General features: G+C 41.1%; 1 protein-coding gene across 1 annotated transcript in view; it reads right to left on the reverse strand.

Annotated features, from left to right (window-relative positions):
• CFAP221 (cilia and flagella associated protein 221) overlaps window positions 1-17,270 on the reverse strand; it is a 31,158-nt gene extending 13,888 nt beyond the window's left edge. Inside the window, exons 1-15 of the mRNA XM_065413745.1 lie at window positions 17,132-17,270; window positions 16,602-16,702; window positions 15,543-15,629; window positions 15,335-15,430; window positions 14,480-14,580; window positions 10,823-10,926; window positions 7,931-8,090; window positions 7,337-7,460; window positions 7,119-7,230; window positions 6,731-6,839; window positions 6,055-6,142; window positions 4,361-4,450; window positions 3,294-3,389; window positions 2,141-2,237; window positions 176-312 (exon numbers count right to left, since the gene is read on the reverse strand). Coding sequence (XP_065269817.1) covers window positions 176-312; window positions 2,141-2,237; window positions 3,294-3,389; window positions 4,361-4,450; window positions 6,055-6,142; window positions 6,731-6,839; window positions 7,119-7,230; window positions 7,337-7,460; window positions 7,931-8,090; window positions 10,823-10,926; window positions 14,480-14,580; window positions 15,335-15,430; window positions 15,543-15,629; window positions 16,602-16,702; window positions 17,132-17,270 — 1,641 coding nt within the window. The remainder of the gene's footprint in view (window positions 1-175; window positions 313-2,140; window positions 2,238-3,293; window positions 3,390-4,360; window positions 4,451-6,054; window positions 6,143-6,730; window positions 6,840-7,118; window positions 7,231-7,336; window positions 7,461-7,930; window positions 8,091-10,822; window positions 10,927-14,479; window positions 14,581-15,334; window positions 15,431-15,542; window positions 15,630-16,601; window positions 16,703-17,131) is intronic.
• Window positions 17,271-26,463: the final 9,193 nt, after the last annotated feature.

Below are 26,463 nucleotides of genomic sequence, written 5' to 3' on the forward strand. Positions count from 1 at the left end.
CCAACCTTTCAGGCTAAGTTCTCATTCACACTACCTTACTCTGGGTATTATATTTATACCCACTTTAAGGCCCCTTTACACATCCAGAGTGCGGTAAAGTGGCCTGAGCGTAAATGAGAATCAGACCCTTCATTTCTAGTAACTGATTTGTTGCCACTATAATCAAAGGACCTACCAGTTCATCAGACCACTGAGGTGGATGGTAGGTTGGGAATTTGAAAGGTAATATGCGATCTACAGACAAGTTGAAAGCAACGCTCTTATGCTCTTCACCCATAGCTGTTGAGTTGATGATTTTCAAACTGCTGTTTTCTGCCATGTGGAGAGAAAGAATCAAGATCTTGTAATAAATGTGAAGATATTCTCTCAAAAATAAAACCAAACCACAACACAGACTTTTAATTTCTTCCTGAGTCAGGATTTGCCCAGCCATTTTGATATAAATCGTAAGGTATTATTTCACAGGGCAGGGCTCTAGATGCCACATTTAAGAGTAGACTTGGAAGCATTTGATTTTTATTGGTAAATGTTGGTAAACATCAGTTTCACTGGACAAACACAATCTGAAAAAAAATATTTCCATCAATAATATTCTAAAATGTACAGATAGGAGGAAGAAAAATGCTGCTTGAGAATATATTAGTTTGATTTAAGGATATTTACTTTGTATATTTTGACCTGTGATGTTGACAATTTGTATTTTAACATTTATAAAACTTTAACTTTCAAATCTGTGCCTACTGTCATTAAATAGTTAATATCTGTCTCTCCCTATTGTCTGACTCACCCCCATTATTTCCCACAACTGTGAAAATTAAAATTGATAAAACTAAAAAAAGGTAATAATAAACATTGACATTATCCATCAAAATGAGAAAATAACAAAAATCTAACTCTGCCAAGCCCATTTAAGAGGAGGCAGGCACAGTCCTGAGATTGCTGGGTCAATTCAACGACAAGACATTCCCAACCACTCTTCTCTAGCAGTAGTATTTTTGCCCACTTGTTTCCCTTCTCTGCAAAGGTTGTCTTGTCTGTTTGTTTCTGCTCATGCTGCAGGGCATATATTTAAGTCCTCAGATGCACCTAAAAATCCTTTGCACTGGCTGCCATAGCATCTCAGCTTTAAGGCACCAATGGAGTTACTGTGATGGGTTTTGAGGAACTGGAATTGCCCACTGCAGAAAAAAAGAACTTCCTTTGGGAAAGGAAATGACATGGACAATGGACAAGGTGGGTTGCCAAACAGGGTGGGTAAGCAAGAAGGAGAGAGCGGTGAAGGAAGAGACTAAAATTCCATCATCACTTAGGACAACAATGCACCCCAGGGCTGGCCTTGTCTTGGATAGCTCAATGGTTTCTCAAAGGCTTATTCATTTCCCCGTTGTTATAAAATGAGTAGCGTGTCTGTACTACCACTTCTATTTCACTATGAGGAAATGATCCACTGCTATTCTCTGCTTATCAAGAGCCAAGACCGATGTCACATAATTACTGGCAAGCATCTGTTCAGAAACAGTGACAGGAGACAAAAGGAGCAGCACTGGATGGATGGCTTTGTATTTTCTGGTTCCCCCCTGTTTTACTGCACCAAGTTCAAGCATCCTGTCCTCATCACCTTCAAGATCCTTTCTCAACTCTGTCCCTCCCTTTTTGTCCTCACTCACCTCTTATCATGTTGCCTCTTGGCTCTTCTGCTCCACCAATGATACCAGCCTTGTCCACCTGTTTGCCTGCTTCTCAGGCAAACATCTCCACACCTAGCACCCTACCCCTTATGCATGGAACACCTTCACTGAGATGATCCCTACTGTCAATGCCGTTTCCCCTTTCAAGTCCCTCTTCAAGACCCACTCCTTACTTGATGCCTAAAAATAACTGACCAGCTAATAATAGATAAGCTTTGAGGCTCTCAAGGATTGTTAAGGTGTTTTTTAATGCCTGTAAATAATGTGTATCAAAATCATACATATTTTGACTATACCCATTTCCAATTCCCATCACAAAATTGCAAGCTCTTGGGAAGGATTGTCTTTGTATGTGTGTGTGCGTGAGCTATACCTAACACTGTGGGTGCTATTGGAATAACCGCAATAAATTGAGATGAGCTAAAATGCAAATATCTTGTCCTACACTTTACCTGATACAGAGCTTTCTTCATCACTATGCTCTTTGATGTCTCTCTCTAGTCCACGGAACAAAAGTAATACGCGATTTAGCCGCCACTGAATCAGGACCTAGGATAATTATTTAAAGTTTTCAAGTTAATATTAAGTTGAATACTCTACAATTTAAATGTATATTGACATCCAGTACTGACAGCTTTATTTATTCCTCGCAGGTCACTTGGACTTCAGTTAAAAGGAGTTTTTTGATGTATTGCATAATTTTTGTCCCAGGATATTTCTGTGTGTTCGTTTTTTTGGAAGTGTGGCAGGATGCATGTACTTGCTGCATACATTTTGACTAAAGACCAGCTAACTGTGACATTACATATATAAAATAGAAGACTGAACAGGTGGCTGTACTGTCAATTTAAATACAGACTGTAAATATAAGCCTTCATCCTGTAACAGGATCCACGTGAAGGCAAAGATCTGCCCATGAGGATCCTGTTGCAGGACAGGACCATGGATGTGTTATTGCCCCTGTAGAGCAATGAAGTCTTAACATGCACTTGTGTGCACTTTACACCACATGATGAAGTAGCAGCACAGAGTCAGAGATTTTAGCGACAGAAGAGTCTATTTGAGCTCCTGTATAACACACACCATAGAATTTCACCCAGTTACCCATGCACTGAGCCTAATAACTCGTGTTTCACTAAAGCATATATTCCAGCAAGGTATCCAATCTTGAGCAGAAGACATCAAGAGATGGAGAACCTACACTGGCCATTGCATTTGGATTTATGGGAAATGAATGGTAGAACTGCAGGGTAATATTTAAATCCAAACAGATAACTTTTCATTTATTTGATTTTTAGTTTCACAAAAACATTTTTCTTCGAATTTGGTTTTGCAAAAGTTATCGGTTTGTTTGTTTACAAATTCTAAATTTGGAGCCTTTAGCATTTTATCTCTGTTTAACATTGATTTATTCTAATAGTGACATATGGATTTTTTATTAAACCCTTTGTTTTCTGGAAAGGCTGTGGCACATTTATGACAAACAGTGAAACCAATGGGCTAGCTGTGTAGGTTCCTGGAAGATGGCAAACTAAATCGGTGTGGTTTTTTGTGTGTTTCCCAAGACATGTTGCTATTACACTGCATTTTGGTTGTTCACGTTACCCGGCGAGCTGCTTGTTGAAACCGTCTTAGAATCCTGTGTCTGTTGGCCCAAGGGTCGTTAAGGAGGAGGTCAAACTTGGGCTGGACACTTGGACACTGCACAGCACATAGAAAGTGAAAATGTAGGTTATAATTGTTTTAATTAGATATAGTGGAGGAATATCTAGCAGTCGTTCCATGGACTGAACCCATACAATATTTTCTAGCATTGAGGTTATACCATGTAAAAATGTCCAGCCAAATAATAAACTAATTCTGCTCCTAGGCCATATCACACCCACAGTTTTTAAACTGAAATTCTCATTAATGGGTTCATTGGGAAGCCATTGTTAAATATTCAGAGACACAATATGCTCTCCTGTTGTGCTAGTGTAAACCTGGAGTAACTCCACTGAAGTAAGGCAGGAACACTACATAAATGTAACCAATTAGTGGTAGAATAGGGGTGAAAATGGCGGGCCAGATCCTGATCTCCTTGATACCTGTGTAAATCTACACTAACATCATTTATCTTATGGATGTTAGGGCCAAAACCTGGTCTCATTGAAATCAATGACAAAACTCCTTTTCAGTTCAGTGCAAGCTGGTTTGGCCCTTACTCCAGATATAAACTGGTGGAACTGAGATCAGAATTTGGCCTGATATCCTATTGTAGATCCTACAAGAGTACAGATACCCAAGGGTAATGACATTGGCTGAGTAAGTTCACCGTAGGGCGAAACATTTAAAGAAAAGGGTGTGATCAACCAGAAATCCTATAGGTCCAATGGTAGTGAGCAAATTGCTCCTAGGAGAACCTTCATAAACAAGCAACCTGCACCTCAGGTGGGGCTGACATGTCATCCTTTATAGCAACAGCAGTTTACAAATTACAGCAGCTGCCTCGGCCTGCATATTTATGCATGCAGTGTTTCCCACACTGTGCTGACCTATGTATACAGTGAGCAGCTGGTCCTAACATTCTAAAAGTAGCACTGAAAAATTAGAGCTCTCAAATTAATAGGAAAAGCAAATGATGCAGAACAGCTAGGTATGCGGTATTAGCATAATAGCCCATGTGGACGTACCTGTTCGACAGACCGGATAAAACGTCTGAAAGAAACTTCCACTTTATTCCTTTGAAACTCTCTCTCCATAAAGGGATCTCCCCTTTTGATCTGGTTTGCCATCAGTAAGAAGGTCCACATTAGTGCAAAGTATTCAATATGCTCTTTCGTCACTTATAGTTAATTACAACTGTAAAATTCCACAACTAAACTGGTAGACAAAATGCAGACTTGATACATTTCAGGGAGATGATCGCTGCACTTTAGAAAGTCAAACTAAGTAATGTTCTGACTCTCAAGTCCCGCTTCTACAGCTACTATTTACTGGAACATCCACTGAATTCAATGAATGTAAGGGCCTGGGAGGACAGGTCCCATTTCAGGATTAGGGTTGGGGTCTCCAGACCCCCAGCATGGTCAGGCATCAAGGAAGTGAGTTGGGCCCACTGCCTTCTCCCATGGCCCAGTAAGAACAAAGGACCCACTTTTCTGTGCAGCAGAGACCAGCCGCTAGATGGGATACTAAACCAACACAGCAACAACTTCCAACCCTCAGCAGCACTGGACCAGGGAGCTCCTTCATTGTCCTTCTGCATATTGGCTGCAGTTTTCCCCCCTTCTGTAACCTCCCACTCTGCATTTCATCTGCCACTGCTTTTAACGGTACTCTTCCTATAGAAATCTTTCACATCACTGTTCAATTAGTAGTTTGTGCTGACATCACTTAACTTCACCATGCTGTAAAAGCCATTCATGCTATTGGACTGAATGTTGATTCGTGCCTTTTAATTAACGGTGCCACTTTTCGCCAGGCTACTGATGTTTGACTTTTCCATTGCTGCCATTTGGTTACCTTGTCCTGTCTTAAATTCCTCATTGTCGTATGAGTAACTTCCTTTGCCATTTGATTTAATGGTGCCTTTTGAGTTGCTCCTCGCTGCCAACTGATGTGACTCTCCCTACCTTGTTTCATTATGCCACCTGGGTTTGTCTTCCAGATCCTCATTTCTGACCTCTCCCTCTCTCTCCTGTTCTCTTCCCCCATCCCAATGCCTCTTCCCTACTGTCCCATCTCCTGCACACGGCTAAATCCTTTATTCCCCTCCATTCCAGGGCCATCTTCTCCTAATCTCATGCTCAACTATGTTTCCCTAAATCAGCTTAAATAAAACTTTTGAATGTATTAAACATTAAACAAATACATATAAAAGAAGAGTGAAATCCAAAAGATGAACATGCAGCTAATGAAGCATCATTATTTTATATTACTGTATGCCTCATTTTACTTCCTGTTCCTCCTTTGTTTTAATTCACACAGTTGTGTCTGATGTTAGGGCATGAGCCTGCAAACACATATGTGAATAATGAGGAGTCCCATTGATATTCATGTGAATAATGTTATTCTCATCTGAGAGTGTTTACAGGGGTGGGCTGAGGGCTTATAGGCTGTAAGCTGTTTACAGGCCAAAGGCCAAGTCTTTCATATGTTCTGTGCAGAGCCATGCACATACAAGGCATTATATAAATAGTAATAACAATAATAAGGGTTGGGAATAATATGTGAGGGAATTAGCATCACTAACACTGGTATGTATCAACCTATTTAATAAAGCCAGCAGCCATCACAAACAGGGTATTAGTTCATTAGTCAGTTTTATTTAGTCCAAAATTATAAATCTGATTTAAAAAATGCAGAACAAACAGTGAAGGCTAACCTTGTATTGCTCTTCTTCCTGCTGTCGTTCTTCGATAATCTCTCTCTTAAATTTCATAGAAATTGGATCTTTACCTGTATGAACTTGCCTGGATTTACAGTAGAGATGAGAAAAATCCTTCATGCAACGTGCTGTTTGCTTTATTTAAAAGATAATGGACCTAACAGTCCTATTTCTAAGGCTTCTATCCAACTAATCCTTTAATTTAAATGGGACTACTCAGGTGTTTAAAGTTAAGCATGTGTTTAAATGCTTTGCTGGACTGGGGCCTTACACTCTTTTTTAAACACAGGTGTAACTCCACTGACTTAATTTAACTCGGTGTGAGCTTGATTCTATACTCAGTGACGTTAATAGCAAAGCTCCCATTGACTTTATTGGTGCAGGATGAGGGCAAATGAGAGTGGAATCTGGACTGTGTTCAGCAGCTTTCTTTCTGAATGGCAGTCAAAATAAAATCCTTGTGCTTATTGCCTACTACTACTAACTACTTATCAGATTCCTCTCAGGAAAAAGAATGTGAATAGAACAAAAGCAATTTATTTGTTAAATTAATCTACCATGATCGGAAATGGTGGTTTTAAGCATGAATAAACTTTTCTTGCTTCATTCAGAGAAATCATATTTAAACAAATCTTACTGCTGTCGGTTATAAAAATGAATAATTAACACTCACCACTTAAGTTGATTTGCTTCTTCTTCCTGAATATCTTGTTTGACTTTTAGTTCAAATACAGCTTCCTTCATCTGTCTTGTTTTTGCACCTTCATTACCTTGGTACAGGACTGTGGACAAGAGCAGATAATTATTCTACCACTCTCAAACCAGAATTCTGTGTAAAATGAAAATACATTTTTGATGGGAAAACCTGACCGTTGCAATAATTGAGCTTATTAATCAAAAGTAAGGTTAAGGTGACACTTTCTTCAGAAACTAGGGTCATATTATGCCATCCGTTTTGAAGCCAAGCTCTACCTGAAATCATCATGGAGTTCTGTTAAAAATTAAAAAGCAAGATAAGGCCCCTCAAATTTATTTTATTCTGGATTGTTTCATTACATTACCTTCTTTCAAGTGTTTAATCTTTAATTTGCCAGGCTCTTGAATCAAAACCGTTGCCACAGCATAGGGATTTGACAAATCTGCTGGGAATCGCAGGTTTTGGTATTCAATCTCCTGTGGGATAAAAATTAATAGGAAGAAATAAATTGTGTGTGTGATGTTTAGGTATAAGGAATAGTATCAGCCCCTGGAGATACTTTTGGTTAGTAGTTCTCTGTACCTTTACTTTCTGAATTTGGCTGGATTGTGGATGCTTTAAATGGTCTTTTCTCCGGACCACTTGTTTTCCTACTGACACTGTTTTCTTCTCTGAGAGAGTTTTATGTGTTTTAAATTCTTCCTTTCTAGATTTCAGAAGAAAAGACACAACTTTAATCAGTATTCTGAGAGTTGAGTAGGAGCCCACCACATGCCTGTCTGTGCTTTCTAGATATACAAGAAGATTGTGATGGTGTCTCTCAAATTACAATGATGGGCACGTAACTTCCTAATCCTGCTATGTCACAATTCCCAGGAAGGGTGAGAGATGTTCCAAAATATCTTATTGCCCCCTTGCTTCTGAAGGCCTTGGTGATTAGAGTGCTGATTGCATCTCAATCGGTGGAACAATATGCGGTGGAATGCTGTTCATTAAAGTTTCACTTAATGCAGTCTAGTTGCACTTTAAGCAGAATGATGTGTAATCAAGATATTTGGTGTATTTGAATAACACAATCTAAGTGACATGGCAAAATAGCATGAAATCTTGTTTCATTAAGGTATTTTTAAAACAGAAATGGGCAAAAATATTCAAAGATAAATCAATCACACATACATGAAACCCCCATGGGGCGTTGATGTTCCTGTGAATACACATACATAGGGTTTAGAGTTAAACTGTGCAATCCACAATTGCATTTTCATCTGTGCTGTTCCATATTCAAATGGTGCATATTTAACAACCACATCCACTTTCCCACTGGCTGGAATTATTCCTGTACATGGGAACAAAATACATTCCATTTACACTGAAATCATGGGAGCACTCTACTTCTGAGTAAGCCCAATAAAATGTGCTGAAATGGATCATGGTCTACATTTTTAAGAGTGACCAGGGTTTCTGGGTTTCCCAATTTAATCCACACATGTGCTAGAATCCTAGTATTAGTTTCATCTGAAGGTAAGAATGAAAATCCATCTAAATCAAGTAAATTTTAAAACCGTTTCACAGTTAATATCATGTCAGGAATAAAGGTCAGATTATATTACCCTTAGGGCTGCTCTTCACTGGGAAATTAGGTCATGTTAGAACATGACCTTGGGGAGCAATGTTAATTAAAATGTTAAACATGATTTAGCAGTTAGTGTATACAGAGACCTTCATACTTAAAATGCTCATGGGTAAGCCCTATTGGAAACAGAGAGTTAAGCATGTCCATCTGACACCATGTTTAAACAGGGTAGTCCCATTTATACCATGCTTAACATCATGTTAACTAACATGACTCCACAAGGAGTGTTCTAACATGACCTAATTTTGTGGTGGAATGAAGCTTTATGTTGAAGAGTAATTAGGTAAATTAAGCCCTGGTCTACACTGGGGGGGGGGGGTGTTGATCTAAGTTATGCAACTTCAGCTACGTGAATAACGTAGCTGAAGTCGACATACTTAGATCGACTTACCGTGGTGTCTTCACTACGGTGAGTCGACTGCTGCCGCTCCCCCATCGACTCTGCCTGCGCCTCTCGCAGCGCTGGAGTACAGGAGTCGACGGGAGAGCGCTCGGGGGTCAATTTAGCGTGTCTAGACTAGATGTGATAAATCGATCCCCGCTGGATCGATTGCTGTCCGCCGATCCGGCGGGTAGTGTAGACATACCCTAAGAGGAGTAAGGTGCTACTCAATATGGGCAAGGATATCAAAGTCTGTCCCTAAATTTGCAAGATGTTTCCCTTTATTGTTCTATAAGAGCTAATGTTATTACAAGAAGATGAAAATTTTCAGAGTCTGTGCCTCTACCCACTTAGCTCTTACTATCTTCTTACTATCATTTTTTCCATTTGCAAGGACAGAGAAGCTGAGGATACTAAGTCTGTCCCTTTGGATTTGGGAAAGCAAGACTTTGTTGCTGTCATATTGTAACTAATGAATATTTTGGATCTAGTTCTAGGAATGGAGAATAGTTTAATTCTCCTGGAATTTATTCTACACAGCACTGCTGGGAACAAATCCAGACCATCTGTTACATTTCCAATACCCATTTGTCTGACATGATGCTTTCCTCTACTGGAAAAAGATGTAACAAACAAGTGGATAACTAAGTAAAGAAGAGAATGCTCTTTTGTTGGAGCATCATGTAGATCATTTAGAGAAGAGAAGCTCTAACTTTCCTACATGCCTAATTGAAAGCGTGTGCAGAAAGTAGCTGTGACACTACACTGTGATTCAGATGGTCTAACTTGAAGGAGTTAAGTAGTATCTCCTTCCTATTGTTTCCATTGATGAGTTTTATTAAATTGAATATTTAACAAGATATAGGATGTCATTCATATCACAGTATAACGGGAGATGGGTATATTTTTCAAAAGTACCTAAGTGACTTAGGAATCTAAGTCCCATTTTCAGAACAACTTAGGCACTGAGGGCCAGATTTACAAAGATCTTTAGCTACCTAAAGATGCATATGGATGCCCAGTGGGATTTACAAAGGCACGTACGTGAGTTAGGCACCTATGTCCCATTGATTTTCAATGGGAGTTGGGCACCTAACCTGTGTACATGCTTTTGGAAATCCCACTAGGTGCCTATCTGCATCTTTAGGCACCGCTGTATATGTAACTTCACACTACAAAAAAAAAAACAGTTGAGTGTATGGTATCTATGTCCGACTCAGAATGGTCCGCCTCTTCTGCATATGCAGATACATGAAAATGTGTGACTAAATGACATCCAAATGCTGTGTGCTCAGCACCTTTCTCCTGTAAAACCCATAGTGCCTGATTCTCAGTTATGGTAGGCCCCTTTTATACGGCTGTAGAACTACAAAGGGGAGCTGAAGTGGCTCTAAATTACACTGCCATGATGCAGCCGTATATCATATACAGATTACATGATGCAGTCATATATCATAAGCAGATCACTAGATTTGTTACTGACCCTGGAATATTAATAATCTTATTAGGTTTTTCTGATATTTTTAATGAAGCAAAGACCAGCATGGCTGCCTTTTTGTTAGTTTCTCTCTCTTTCTCTGCATCATCAATAATATCAAACGCCATGTGCAGAGTTGCGCCCCTGGTCTTCATTAGTGGCTAGATTTCTTGAGCAGGACGAGCTAATTATCTGTTGGAATTAGCTGTGTTACACCAAAATAGTGGCTATTAACTCCTCCGAAAACTTGCTTTAGACAAACCTTCCAGATCCCATCCATGTCTACATCACCCAAAGAGACTTGGGTCTACATCACCCAAAGAGGACTTATGCTACAAAGGAAAGATATATACTAGCTGCATAACAGTTTGACCTTCCATCGAAGTTGCTTGTTTGTTTTTCTATATGCATGTGTGGGGCTATGTTTCAAATGCACAGTTTAACTGCAAACTTTTGGGGGCAGGGACTGTATCTTCTAATGTGCATTTCTGAACAGCACTGAGCACACAGTCATAAATAATAGGACTCAGCAAACAATTATTTGGATCTTTAGAGCTTTAAACAGATGTGGTCTACCTGAGGTTGGCTGAATGGTAAAGGCTTTGTGAGGCTGAATGTAATCGATATGGAACTCAAACTCTATTGGACAGCTGCACTGCAAAGGGATAACATACTCCTTGCTGCAAAAGAAGAAAGGAAGAATTGTGAAAGAAAAATTAGTAATAATTATAATCAGTGACTACAGGCTCACATTTGGAAAATGACTTTTTCTCCCTCTAGAGCATGCATTGCAAGATATAGGAGTCATGGAGATGGACTACCTAATTTTAAAAACATAGTCATTTTCCATAGTTACACAACAACTATGTCGTTTTAGAACACCTTCAGATTAGAAAATGAGAGTAAAATATTGTCTTAATTGCTGTGTTGCTCTCCATCTCCTATACTTAGTTTCTCCTATGCATACATTTAAATTTATCTAATTTAATTTTTAAGAGATTAATTATTCCTGTGTGCTATGACCTGTATGTTTTACAAACTGTACCATTTAGTAAAGACTAACATTCAAATTTAGACCCACACTGGCTATACAAACAGAAATCAGCCCTAGGCTGCAGCCATCATGGGAACAGAACAAACCACACATGACATATGTTAGGTATGTTGCACAATGGTTTATTGGAAAGCACTCAGATACTATGGGGATGAGTGTGGTGTAAAAATCTACATAGGACAGAATCAGTGAATGCTATTCTCCTACCTACTCTTGCCTCTGAGCTGGAATCGCAGCTGGAATCAGTAACAAGAACCAGGTAGTGTTGTTACATATTTTGCACGGCTGTAAATATGACCTGTCTCTAACTAAAGACCTGCTGGAAATGAATTACTGGGAATAAACTCAGAACTGCCACAACATGTTGGCTGCAGTTCACTACAACAGAACAGGTCACTTGTTAAAGTACCGGCTGAAAAAGGAAAATCATGTTAGAGAGTCCACAGTCATGTCAGACAAGAGGCCTCGTTTCAATCTGTGGAAAAAACATGGTTTAGTTCAGAACTAAACCATGCTTTTTCTCTTGTATCACTTGGAGAACAGGAATTGCTGTTGGCAAGTAGCCCCGCCTATCCCCAATCCCATTGTTTTGGACAATTGTTAACCAGGGGATAGCTCTAGGACACTTAGGGCTGGTTCAGCTTTTTATTCATTTGGTTTTTTAAAAGGACACTGTCAGGTTAAAAATCAGAGATGAACAAACATTCTTTTCCTCTATAAATAATACCTTGAAGCTGAAATAAATATTAAAGTTGAATTTGCTTTTCAATATTTATTCTACTTCCCTCAGCTTGGACACTGAACATAGATGCAACAATTTATCTCTAGTTTCACATTCGCTTCTCACGTCTTATGCACCAGCACAATGATGCAAAGCTGAAGTTGAAAATACTGAGGGAAGTGTTCACTTTTAAAAAGGCCATTTCCATTGGAATTTTAAAAAAATTAATACAAACATTTCTATTAGTCTTTGGTTTTGTTAAAGCTTACTTTTTACCCAATCTAAATTTGGGGGCAAATTTTGTTTATCTGTTTTTCTTTAAAATCCCTAACAATTGAAAATAACTAAAGTGAATTTGTTGCCCAGTTCTCATTCACATAAATCAACAATGGAATCATTTAAGATCTAATTCTGCACCCACTGCAGTCATTGGGAGTTCTGCCACTGACTTAAAGGGTTGCAAGATTATGTCCTTGGAGACCAAGCGTGCAAAGTGGTGAGCACCTAAACATAACACAGGACTGGGCCTTGGAGCAATAATAAGTACTGTGCAAGGGCCTGATTCTCATTCCCACGTTGGCAGTGTAAAGAGGGTTTCATACAAATGAGAAATAAGCCCTCACACTTTCCAAAGTTGTGTCTTTTTTTGTGTGCATCTATTTTCATGTCCCTAACTTGGGACAACGATTTGGTGAAACCCTGGATATCATCCTGCAAATCTAGAAACTTATTTGACACAAGATTACTCCTGCTTTTAATAACTATTTGGCTGATATTATGTCCTGCTGATTAGCAAGGAATGCATTTTATACACAGCGCTTCTTTGGAAAGCATACTTTTAAAAGGTTAGGGAAATAAAGAATAACAGTGAGTGCCTTTATTTTGCGATTTTCAGTTATAGCCTGTGTCTTAACTGTAACCTGCTCTGGGAGTTAAAAGAGAGGGGAGCACTTTGCCTTAAACATCTGATCATTATATTATATTGTTGTAACCAAGGCAATTACATAGTCATGGAGCTCTAGGGACAACACAGCCTAAGACATAACCAGAGTACTGAGCTGGAAATAACTCCACATAGCTCACTGCAGCCCACATGGCCTCTTTGGTCCCCCATCATCAAAGGTCTGCTGCCTTTTGGGCTCTATGGCCCAGATCCTCAAAGGTATTTAGGTGCCTAACACTCACTGAACTCAATCACAGCTAGATGCCTAAATACCTTTGAGGATCTGTGCCTACATGCCAATGCAGAATGGTGGGTGACAGGACGTGGAAGCCTGATCCAAAGATTATTGAAGTCAATCACTGACTTTGAAGGGCTTTGGATCAGGCCTGTGGTCCTTAAGTCTGTCTCCGTATCTTGTACATTATTTGGGATCTCAAATAGCTTTCACCTTTAAAATAAAGACTACACATTGTATATTTTCTGCTCTACCTGCTCCATTCTTCTGCACAGGTAGGATAACAACCTATTAAAGAATGCTGTTCACTGAGGTTTTCTGAAAGCATCAGGATTCTTGTGTATTTCAGCACTGTGTTTGCTTATAAGAATGGAGCAAATAAGCAAAGCTGAGTCACATCATGACATGCATGTGTAGGTGACCTGAGATCAGAGACAGATTCAGGGTTCATGGTGAGCGTGTCGCCCAGTTGTGGAGCTGGAATTTCATTTATGTGGGGGGTTTGATTGTTTGGAGAGGGAGTTTATAGAATCAGAAGGATAAGTGAATAAAAAGAGCTCTGAGGCTGAGTTTAGCCATTTGCTACCACCACTGTGCATCTGTCATTACGTGAACTCTAACAGTTTCACGCCTTCACTTCTAGAACCTTTATATCGAAAATGATGCTCTACTCACTTAGGCCTCATGTACACTAGAAAGTTGTACCCCTTTAACTAGCGCAGCTATCCTGGTATAAAAGTGCTTATACTGGTATAGCGTATTCCTGTATGAGAAGTGGAATAAGATTTTCTGGTCTATGCCACTTTTATATTGGTATAATTAGGTGCTGTATGGGTGTAAGTATTTCAGTAAAAAAAATCACACCCATAACCAAAATAGTTCTACTGATACAAAAACAGTATGCAGACCAGACCTTACGGTGAATTTCTAGATCCTCAAAATACATCTTAAGTGGAGCATAGACCTATGCTGGCTCCCTGCATAGGGGGAATTTCACTCTTAAAGATAAATCAAAGCTAGATCAAAAGTGAATCAATGGCAACTGATAGTAGCTGAGGTTCTGGCCTTATGTCTCTATAGATGTTTAGTTTATGCAGAGTTCAGTCTTCTATGAACATACTTTTGAAAAGAAGTCCCGTGTAGTGGTTTTGCAATCTGTATGGTAGGTGACTTAATTAAAACTTCTAAGGTCTTATGTTTAGACAGTAGATTAAAAACAAAAAATAGATATTTTAATTTTTGCAAGCCTTAAAAAAAACCTGATTGTCACCTTTACTCACCTCTGTCCAAGTGAAACATCTGATAAGCTTATAAATGATGGAAATTCTACAACATTCACAGCAGGGTAGCCATGGATAGGAACAAGCAAAGTGTCATCTCCCTGGAAGAAATGGGGGAAAGTACTGATTTAACAGAATTCATTAATGTTATGTATAGAAAGAGAGGCTAATTTAGAATCACACTTCAGGAATCAGGTGCCTATCCAGTGTCCCCAGAACCTTTTTGAGCAGTAGTTAGCAGTTAGGAGGCATGTGAAACTCCTCCTCCAGCATTTCATAGACTGAGACTGTAGAAACCTTGCTCCTTTCTAAGTATCCCTCAGCTTCTCTCTGCCTCTAGAAGCTATGTTTGGAGCTCCCCCATGTCTGCTCAGCTAACACATTACCACAATACCATCTGTGAAAGCTGCATCGAATACAGTCTGACTTGTGGAAGAAAGGATTATTGAACCAGGCTAAGGGCCCACAACTCTAGTAAATTTTTCTGAGGTCTTCAGAATCCATGAATAATCTAGGGTCAAAAATGTTGGGTGCCTTAATATGGGCACCTGTACCCATCTATCATTTAGCCATCTATATCAAAGTGTCCCAATAGTCAATGTTATTTTGTGGATTTGTGCCAGGCTCTGGATAATAATGTAATTTTGCAGTGAATATTATTTTGATTGACTGCAGGCCAAAAAGTAAGGTGGTCTACATTGGGCATAATGAAAGAGAGATCAATGATGCACTAAAGAGGACTGTGGAGTAATATGAATGTTTGTTACAAATGTCTATGCTTTATTATCATGCCCTGTAAAATATTTTTATTACATTACAGCCAAAACGAGACACTTTTATTGAGATACTTCTTACCTGACAGTGAATTCGGATACAGTCATAGTAATATCGCCACTCATCAGGACAAAAATCAACTGTAACTGCAAATGACAAGCCGGGGACAAGCCGATGCTATAAAATGACACAGAATATAAACTAGGAGGCCCTTTAGTGCTGTTTGTGTGCAATGTTATCAAGTGCAAAATCAAATATGAACAAACTGATGGTTATTTTTGACACTCACTGTTTTGTTGTATTTGATCTGAAAGTATTTTGTCTGGGGTGGTATAATGTGAAGATTTATGACATCGCCAGAAATATTTACCAGATTCTGTAGAAGAAAAAAAAAGTTATTTTTATGAGAACATTTGGGAATATTGTAAAGCTGCATTTTTGTGAGACCGTACTTAACAAAGAAAGTCTGTTAAACAATGAAATAATAGATTGAATGTTGACAGAGAAAATGTTGAATGTTATTAATTATCACTTGAATTACCACAGTGACTCAGCACTTTAGACATGGACCAGGAGCCCAATGTGCTAGGCGCTGTACAAACACAGAACAGAAAGGTGGTCCTGCTCCAGAGAGCTTATAGTCTTGTTCAGAATTTCAAAATACAACACAACCAATAGCTGATTTAAAAAAGAAAATTGTTTAAGTCATGTATGCAGAATCTCCCAATCATAAAGGACTAAATCCTAATACCTTCAGCATGAGGAGTTGTACCTTATTCCACAAGTAATCTCATTGAAATTAGTGGGACTACTTGCAAAGTAAGATGCTATCTGTCAAATCTGGCAGCCAGAGTAATATTTACTTATTAGGACCCAACTGAGATTGTGCTGCACACTTAACAAACACATAATCTGAGACAGTCTCTGCCCCCAAAGAATTTACAGCCTAAATAGACAAAACAGACAAAGGGTGGGAGCAGAAACAGACATGACTTGCCCAAGGTGACTCAAAAGGCAAGGGGTAGAAAGCAGCTATTGAACCCAGGTGTCCTGACTCTCAGTCCAGCTCCCCATACACCAGATCAAACTGCCTCTAGAGGAGGACTGAGGGCATTTTCAAAGTTTCCTTTGATTAATGAGCACATATGCAGCCAAATGCAATCACAGTGACCCAGGAAAGTTTTGGGGTGGATCTACCATTAGCTTTATGGCAAAGTATCCTGTTAGAGGACTCCAAAGGGCAGGAGGGCATATTGGCCAGGAGGACAGAAGTTTGTTGAGCAGTATGCACAGTGTACATGGATTATCCCTTTACAATGTATTAGCTAGTCCCAGCTTCAAGACTTACTAGGATCTGCTGGTGATGTTTTTCGATTTCATAACCTCCATAATGCAGTACGGCAGGCTTAGCCTGTATGACCTTGTTTCTCAGAAGTTTTGCATAAATCTCTGCAATGAAAGATAAGCAAACATGAGAGAAGGAGACTGGACTACCTAAATGCCATTATTGTTAATTATTTGTGTGTAGCACCATAACCATGCACGAGAGAGAGAACAAACATACAGGGCTGGATCCTCTTATCTGGCTGAGCTGTGCTTGACGCAGAACGAGGGAGGGGAGTTAAAGTATCTTTATGCCACCTCTACAGATCCATGATTCAGAGGCCAGCCTCACCCCGGCACAATATTAAATTGCATCTGGCTGCCGATGGCTCCAAGGGTCATTCCAAAAGCTCGGGATCAGCCAAGCACAGTGCTGCTATGCCACAGAATGGGACTTCAAAAAGAGCAGGACTGGGTCTCTGAAAAGTAACAATGTTCTCGACCCTTTGTCCCAATGTTCCGGCCTGGAGGATGGTCAGACAGCAGACTACTTACTCGACTCCAGCAGGTGATTGGGGACACCATTTCCCTTTTGAGGCTCCTCCACGAGGCTGTCCAAAAGGATGGTGGGTACTTTCTTAAACGATTTTTCTGCATGACTGAATTCTAAAGGGGCTGACTGAACCACCTCCATGTTGGCATGGAAATGTAGGCCCACGAGTACCAAGATATGTCATTACCTGTGATCAAGCACAAAATTTTAATCTTAACACAAAATATCATGCTGACTGGTGCAGTCTCATTCTCTCCTTGTACTCCTTGTATCCAGCAGGAACTTCTCCAAATTAGTTCTCAGAGCAAATCTTTAGACAAACATCCAATCTTGATTTTAAAATTGTCAAGAGATGTAGAATCCACCACAACCCTTGGTAAGTTGTTCCAATGGTCAATTAAAGCAACAGAGGGTCCTGTGGCACCTTTGAGACTAACAGAAGTATTGGAGCGTAAGCTTTCGTGGGTGAATGCCCACTTCATCAGACAAAAGTAATGGAAATTTCCAGAGGCAGGTATAAGTCAGTGAGGAGATAACGAGGTTAGTTCAATCAGGGAGGGTGAGGTGCTCTGCTAGCAGTTGAGGTGTGAACACCAAGGGAGGAGAAACTGCTTCTGTAGTTGGATAGCCATTCACAGTCTTTGTTTAATCCTGATCTGAGGGTGTCAAATTTGCAAATGAACTGGAGCTCAGCAGTTTCTCTTTGGAGTCTGGTCCTGAAGTTTTTTTGCTGTAAGATGGCTACCTTTACATCTGCTATTGTATGGCCAGGGAGGTTGAAGTGTTCTCCTACAGGTTTTTGTATGTTGCCATTCCTGATATCTGACTTGTGTCCATTTATCCTCTTGCGTAGTGACTGTCCAGTTTGGCCAATGTACATAGCAGAGGGGCATTGCTGGCACATGATGGCATATATAACATTGGTGGACGTGCAGGTGAATGAGCCGGTGATGTTGTAGCTGATCTGGTTAGGTCCTGTGATGGTGTTGCTGGTGTAGATATGTGGGCAGAGTTGGCATCGAGGTTTGTTGCATGGGTTGGTTCCTGAGTTAGAGTTGTTATGGTACGGGGCGTGGTTGCTGGTGAGAATATGCTTAAGGTTGGCGGGTTGTCTGTGGGCGAGGACTGGCCTGCCTCCCAAGGTCTGTGAAAGTGAGGGATCATTGTCCAGGATGGGTTGTAGATCACTGATGATGCGTTGGAGAGGTTTAAGCTGAGGACTGTAGGTGATGGCCAGTGGAGTTCTGTTGGTTTCTTTTTTGGGCCTGTCTTGTAGCAGGAGGCTTCTAGGTACACGTCTGGCTCTGTTTATTTGTTTCTTTATTTCCTTGTGTGGGTATCGTAGTTTAGAGAATGCTTGGTGAAGATCTTGTAGGTGTTGGTCTCTGTCTGAGGGATTGGAGCAGATGCGGTTGTACCTCAGCGCTTGGCTGTAGACGATGGATCGTGTGGTGTGTCCGGGGTGGAAGCTGGAGGCATGAAGGTAGGCGTAGCGGTCAGTGGGTTTTCGGTATAGGGTGGTGTTAATGTGGCCATCACTTATTTGTACTGTGGTGTCTAGGAAGTGGACCTCCCGTGTAGATTGGTCCAGGCTGAGGCTGATGGTAGGGTGGAAGCTGTTGAAATCATGGTGGAATTCTCCCAGGGTCTCCTTCCCATGGGTCCAGATGATGAAGATGTCATCAATGTAGCGTAGGTAGAGAAGGGGCGTGAGTGGACGAGAGCTGAGGAAGCGTTGTTCCAGGTCAGCCATAAAAATGTTGGCATATTGTGGGGCCATGCGGGTGCCCATGGCGGTGCCACTGGTCTGGAGGTATATATTGTCACCAAATATACCTCCAGACCAGTGGCACCGCCATGGGCACCCGCATGGCCCCACAATATGCCAACATTTTTATGGCTGACCTGGAACAACGCTTCCTCAGCTCTCGTCCACTCACGCCCCTTCTCTACCTACGCTACATTGATGACATCTTCATCATCTGGACCCATGGGAAGGAGACCCTGGGAGAATTCCACCATGATTTCAACAGCTTCCACCCCACCATCAACCTCAGCCTGGACCAATCTACACGGGAGGTCCACTTCCTAGACACCACAGTACAAATAAGTGATGGCCACATTAACACCACCCTATACCGAAAACCCACCGACCGCTACGCCTACCTTCATGCCTCCAGCTTCCACCCCGGACACACCACACGATCCATCGTCTACAGCCAAGCGCTGAGGTACAACCGCATCTGCTCCAATCCCTCAGACAGAGACCAACACCTACAAGATCTTCACCAAGCATTCTCTAAACTACGATACCCACACAAGGAAATAAAGAAACAAATAAACAGAGCCAGACGTGTACCTAGAAGCCTCCTGCTACAAGACAGGCCCAAAAAAGAAACCAACAGAACTCCACTGGCCATCACCTACAGTCCTCAGCTTAAACCTCTCCAACGCATCATCAGTGATCTACAACCCATCCTGGACAATGATCCCTCACTTTCACAGACCTTGGGAGGCAGGCCAGTCCTCGCCCACAGACAACCCGCCAACCTTAAGCATATTCTCACCAGCAACCACGCCCCGTACCATAACAACTCTAACTCAGGAACCAACCCATGCAACAAACCTCGATGCCAACTCTGCCCACATATCTACACCAGCAACACCATCACAGGACCTAACCAGATCAGCTACAACATCACCGGCTCATTCACCTGCACGTCCACCAATGTTATATATGCCATCATGTGCCAGCAATGCCCCTCTGCTATGTACATTGGCCAAACTGGACAGTCACTACGCAAGAGGATAAATGGACACAAGTCAGATATCAGGAATGGCAACATACAAAAACCTGTAGGAGAACACTTCAACCTCCCTGGCCATACAATAGCAGATGTAAAGGTAGCCATCTTACAGCAAAAAAACTTCAGGACCAGACTCCAAAGAGAAACTGCTGAGCTCCAGTTCATTTGCAAATTTGACACCCTCAGATCAGGATTAAACAAAGACTGTGAATGGCTATCCAACTACAGAAGCAGTTTCTCCTCCCTTGGTGTTCACACCTCAACTGCTAGCAGAGCACCTCACCCTCCCTGATTGAACTAACCTCGTTATCTCCTCACTGACTTATACCTGCCTCTGGAAATTTCCATTACTTTTGTCTGATGAAGTGGGCATTCACCCACGAAAGCTTACGCTCCAATACTTCTGTTAGTCTCAAAGGTGCCACAGGACCCTCTGTTGCTTTTTACAGATTCAGACTAACACGGCTACACCTCTGATACTTAATGGTCAATTACTTTCACTGTTAAAAATTTACACCTTATTTCCAGTCTGAATTTGTCTAGCTTTGACTTCCAGCCACTGAATGATGTTAGCCCTAGATAAGATGGACCAGCCTTCCTGCCTCCCCTGGACAGGCATTACCATGCACACTCTACTATCTCCTAATGGAGATATTCTAGTATCTCCCAGTGGAGCCTGTATGGTTGTTTGTTCCCCTCAGTGTCCTCCAACACAACCAAGGGCAGAAAAGGTCCTTTTGATAAATTCATTGCCCAGGCTGGTTCTTCTAGTATCTCATAAGTATTTGGGTGTGGGGTGTTAACTTGCAGGTTCCTCTTTAATTGTTAAATGCTAATATGTCAGATTATAGAAAGGGTATTTAAATCCTTTGTTTAAATAGTGTTTGGATGGGTTATTTATTTAACCAAGATAAATGTATAATTCAGCAAGCCAAGGGGATTATGGATCCTGTTTAAGTAAGCACAGTTATCAAAACAGAAACTTATCTAGAGAAATGCCCAAAACATTGTGCAATAAGGAAACCAGACATAATCCACATGGAAGTTTGCTCACAAATATAACATAGGCCCTTTTCCTCCCCCATCTCCCACACCTGCTGCATGGAGGAGAGGGGAACAAAGCTTTGGCACAAGCATGGAGGGGAAAAGCTGCTATGCCAGATGCTTCCCTCCCTCAAGTAGCCCCCCCTTTTCCCTTCTCCACAAATGTTCTTCCGACCAAGGAGAATGGGTGTGGCCAGGGAAACTGGGTGGGGCCACATTAAGTAGCATGCAGAAGACCCCGGGTTAAAAACAATCACATGCTTGATGCAACATTCATTCCTGCAAGTGAAACCAACCCCTACTCAATGTGTGGCTCTGTTCCCCTCTAGTGATAGCTGGGCCACATACGGAGGTTGATGAGCCTGGTACAGACTTAGCTAACAGAGTTGGGTCTTTTAACTCAGATAGTAGAAGCTCAGGCTTTAAGATCCAGAGGTCCCACATCAATTCCCACTGCAGACAACCCATCCAGGAGTACAGCATTACACATGCTTTACAATTCTTATTGTCTTATAGAGCCCACTGGCCTATAGCTACTGGCTACCACTACAATAGTTGGGGAAGAGCTCCAGAGAGGAGCATTATAGAAAGACACTCCACACAAGTTCCTTGGCTCTGTTGATCTGAGGAACAGAGACTCACGGATCCCTGGTACTTTGTTTAATGGTCCTTTGTCCTGCTCTCTGTTTGTCTAGCCTCCTTTAGGCTATAAACTCTTTGGGGCAGGGTCTGTGCTTTTCTCCTAAGCACGTAAAATACCATGTTGATTTCTGGCCCTGCATAATGTTTATTAGTTAATGAGCATGCTTTGGCTTTACAGGTTAGCTTTTCTGGATTCAATACTTTACACAAATCAGGGTGAGAAAACATCAGTATTGTGCAGGGCAAAGGTAATTTTATACTGGTCCCAACAAAATGTACACAACAACATGCTAAAACAATTATAAATAGCAGGCCACTTTCTCTCCATTGGCGTTACTTAAATTTTTACTTTTAAATTTTACCTATAAAATCACCATCATCATCCTCTTTGCTACTGTCCCTCATTAGGTGTAAAAGGTGTGAAAAGCAGGTGATGGAATGACATTAGGAAAGTATTCTTTCATACAGGTTCATATCAGTAACTGACAACAGCAAACCCTATCACCCATCTACATTACAAACCCTCCATATTATTCCCTCCCACAACACCTGGGTCTGCCTTTAAGACCCTGATCCTACAACTACTGGGCAGGACTGTCAATCGGACTACTCTGTGTAATAAACATTCTGGGTGAAATCCTGGCCCCATTGAAGTCAATGGCAAAACTCACATTGACTTAAATAAGGCTAGGATTTCACTGTACATCTATTAATATTTGAGCCATTAGATCTTTTTGTGTCTTGTAGAGCACCGAGCACACTTAACAAGTAATAAATTAAATACATAAGAATACAATTAAATGCAGTTGCACATAACATGGGATTTTCAAAAGCACCTAAGTGAGTTAGGAGCAATGGGACTCGTGCTCCAAAGCCAATGAGGCACTTTTGAAAATTCCACTCATATTGGTAAAGAGGCTGGTGCTGATTTAACTCCCAGGTCTCTTGATGCCTTAGTGTCACAGGCTTCCTACTATAACAAGAGTGTTTTGCATATTTTTTCAATTATTATTAATGGAGATATCCTATCTCCTAGAACTGGAAAGGACCTTGAAAGGTCATCAAGTCCAGCCCCCTGCCTTCACTAGCAGGACCAAGTACTGTTTTTTCCCCAGATCCCTAAGTGGCCCCCTCAAGAATTGAACTCACAACCCTGGGTTTAGTAAGCCAATGCTCAAACCACTGAGCTATCCCTCCTCCCCAGATTAAATAAATCTTCATGTTTTATGTTATGAAGCTAAAAGCTTCATTATTTTATACACTATCATAAAAAAGTTAAAGCACACTGTATTTAAAATAATTCAGCGTTGGATTATAAGAGCCAAAGTTTCAATATAATTGTGCCCAGGAGGACACATATCCTTGGCATGCACAAAACCCACACAATTGCATTTAGAAATCATAGCCCTGATCCTGCATGAGCTCTGTGCAGGCAGAGACCACCTGTGTGGAGCTGTTTGCAGGCTCAGGACCACAGTAACTAGGATTAAAATCAGTAGGAATTAGGCACCTAAATACCTTTGAGGATCTAGGCCTGAGGTGCTTAGTTACCTGACTGGCACGCATACACTCAGGTTTTTGCACGTAAATTGGGTTAGGGTGCATTCAGATGGACTCCAGATACACAATCACCTGACTGGTACCTGCAAATAGACACGCTTGCAAATTCTCCATTGTTAAAACAGTGCCCCTAAACGTCTCACTGAAACACATGCACATGGCAAAAGTCCCTGCGTACCCAGAGGGAGAGACTCCCTTAAAGCGAGTCCCCAGGCTCAGAGAAGGGCAGGAGATGTAGGGCGGCGGGTCTGTTTGCACTGAGGTGCTGTGGGGGGCTTGTACTCTGCTGCACCAGAGTCCTGGACGCCCACAACAGGGCAGGCTGCCAGCCACTCACCTGCACTCAGCCGGCAGCCAACTTCTGCACCTACCTCGCGTGCAGGCCACATCCAAGAGCCTTGCTCACAGCCATGAGTGAGAGGGGGTGGTGGGCAGGGAGGGGGAGCAGGGCAGCCCAGCCTAGCAACCTGCCTGCCCCGTGCACAGCAGGGCCAGCAGCATCTCCCCAGCCCAGCTCCTCTCCCCTGGTTGCTAGGCTAACATCAACTCAGTTCCAAGACAAAGCCTGCAGCGGGCTGTACCACGTTCAGCTCTGGCACAGGGGGAGAAGTGGCAAAGTTTTGGGGGAAGAAATTAAAGAAAAACACCTGGATTTTTTCCCACCCCTTCTAAGGATTTTTTCCTAATGTTTACATTTTTAGCCTCCAAATCTCATGTCAGTGGTTTGTGAAAGGGTTTGGGGGGAGTGAGCTTAGCCTTAGGCAGTACCACCACTTAGTTAGAAAAGGGTAGGCTGGCACTATATAGAGCAGAGAAGCTGGGTCCTATAGGCCAGGTCCTGGTTTTCAACCTTTTTTCATTTGCAGACACCCCTAAACACTTTTGAATGGAGGTGCGGCCGCCTTTGGAAATCTTAGACGTAGTCCGCGGACTCGAGGTTAAAAACCACTCTTCTATGGCAGTGACTCGCAACTTTTCCAGACTACTGTACCCCTTTCAGGAGTCTGATTTGTCTTGCGTACCCCCAAGTTGCACCTCACCTAAAAACTATTTGCTTACAAAATCAGACATAAAAATACAAAGTATCACAGCACACTATTACTGAGAAACTGCTGACTTTCTCATTTTTGCCATATCAGTATAAAATAAATCAATTGGAATATATTGTACTTACATTTCAGTGTATAGTACATAGAGCAGTATAAACAAGTCACTGTCTGTATGAAATTTTAGTTTGTACTGACTTTCCTAGTGCTTTTTATGTAGCCTGTTGTAAAACTAGGCAAATTTCTAGATGAGTTGATATGCTCCCTGGAAGACTTCTGCGTACCCCCAGGGGTCCGCGTACCCCTGGTTGAGAACCACTGATCTATGGTAACGACACCTTTTGCGAACCCCTTAGACATAGTCTGCGGACTCTCAGGGAGCTGCGGACCACAGATTGAAAACCACTGGTCTAGAGGATGAAGTCTCAGTGGCTGCATCTTGGTGAGTGTGGGGAATACTTGTACTTCTCTCAGGCGTCACTGGAACAACAGCAAAGCAATGTATTTATTCATCCCTGTCACTTTGAACTTGTCAGTGTCCCATAAGGCATTTGAAATGAAATCCTTAAAGACAGTTTGCAAGTGTCTTTATCTTTTTGGATTGCAAAAGGGTTTTAATTATGGGCTTGACTCTTCAGCTTTTACTCCCGTGAGTAATCCTTACTCCTCACTTATGCAAAAATCACTCAAGTGCACAGGGATTGCAAGACAGGGCTCTGTGTTTTTATTGTATTATAATGTACATTCTTTGGAAAAGGGATCTTCATAATTACAATTGTTAATTATTATTATTCCATATAATTGCTCACACTTTTAATAACATGACATGCAAAGGACAACCAAACAGCTACGAACTGAATACATACAAAAATTATATCCTTTCCAATTAAATCCTGTTAGTCCACTCTGAGTACTTGCACGTGGTTCGCTGCTATAAAAGGTCACCTGACGGTTCCTGCAGTTTGTCATAAAAGCAAAATACTTTAGTTGCAGCCATGAATGCTTACGTTTAGGGGATGGAATGATCTTTTAAAAATTCCTATAAAGAAAACCAAATAGTGCTACCGATATTAATTTGGTAAGGGTTATAAAATTAATGAAATCCAGTTTGGAGACACTTGATCCTTGCAGATATAATTTTGTTACATGAAAGTTTATTCTCTAACGGTAATCACTTCAGATAACAAAATCAATGAATACTGTCAATTTTTTATGTTAACAACTAAAGAAAATTCTAGGTGAATCCTTTTGTAATTCTATTGCTTGACAAATTACATGTGTGGTTTTGTGCTGCCTATTTATCTCCTTCTAGACACAAAGAAAGGGCCTCATCCTGCAAGCCCTTCCTGAGGTTAGTAATGTCGTTGATTTTAATTAGGCTGTTTTCAATGGGAGAAATTGATCTCTCTGCAGAGGTCAGCTCAGTGCATCCATACTACTTATGTGCCACCTACACTCTGTTTTGAGGGCTTAGGTAGTGCATGAACAATGTGCTTCTGCCCAGGGATCGGTTTGACTCAGTGGAATGTCTTGTGCTCGTAAAAGTTTCCAGGATCGGGCCCAAATGTTTTTCATTGTTTATACTATTTGACTATTTATTATTTGGGTAACAGAAGGATCCAAAGGACTCATCCAGGATCAGGGCCCCATTTTGCTAGATGCTGTATAACAGTTGCTGTCTACCCCTATTTGAACTTCAATCATCTCAGATAAAGGAAATTTCACTTTTGTTGCTAGTTAGTTTCCAATCAATACCAATATCAGATTCTCCTACATTAGTAGGGTGCTGCAATATTTGGGTTGCAAATGCTACAGGGGATTTTTTTTAAACAGTTTTTATTGAAAGCATAAATAAATAAATATTTTCCTTGATAAAACCTAGGAAAGGGCTTTTTTGTTTTTTGGTACATAACCTACATTTTGGGTCTTCATGGTCTTAGAATATCCCTATAAACCAGCGTTTCTCAACCGTGGCCCCTGGAGGAGGGGGGACTGTGATGCACTCAAAATTTGATTACAATGGAAAGCAAAGAAAATCTCTCTCCCCTATTCCTAGCCCACCCTTACTCTTCAAGGTCAAGTATTTTCTGTCAACCTCTCAAAACACAAACACAAATGATCTAGGCTTATCATTGTTATCATTGATACATTTTATACTTCTGCTTTTATAAAAAGTGGGTTGCAATTTTTTTTACCACAAATAAGGGGTTGCCAACCTGAAAAGTTGAGAAACAT

Source organism: Emys orbicularis, chromosome 11 (assembly GCF_028017835.1).
Source record: "Emys orbicularis isolate rEmyOrb1 chromosome 11, rEmyOrb1.hap1, whole genome shotgun sequence".
Classification (NCBI taxonomy): Eukaryota; Metazoa; Chordata; order Testudines; family Emydidae; genus Emys; species Emys orbicularis.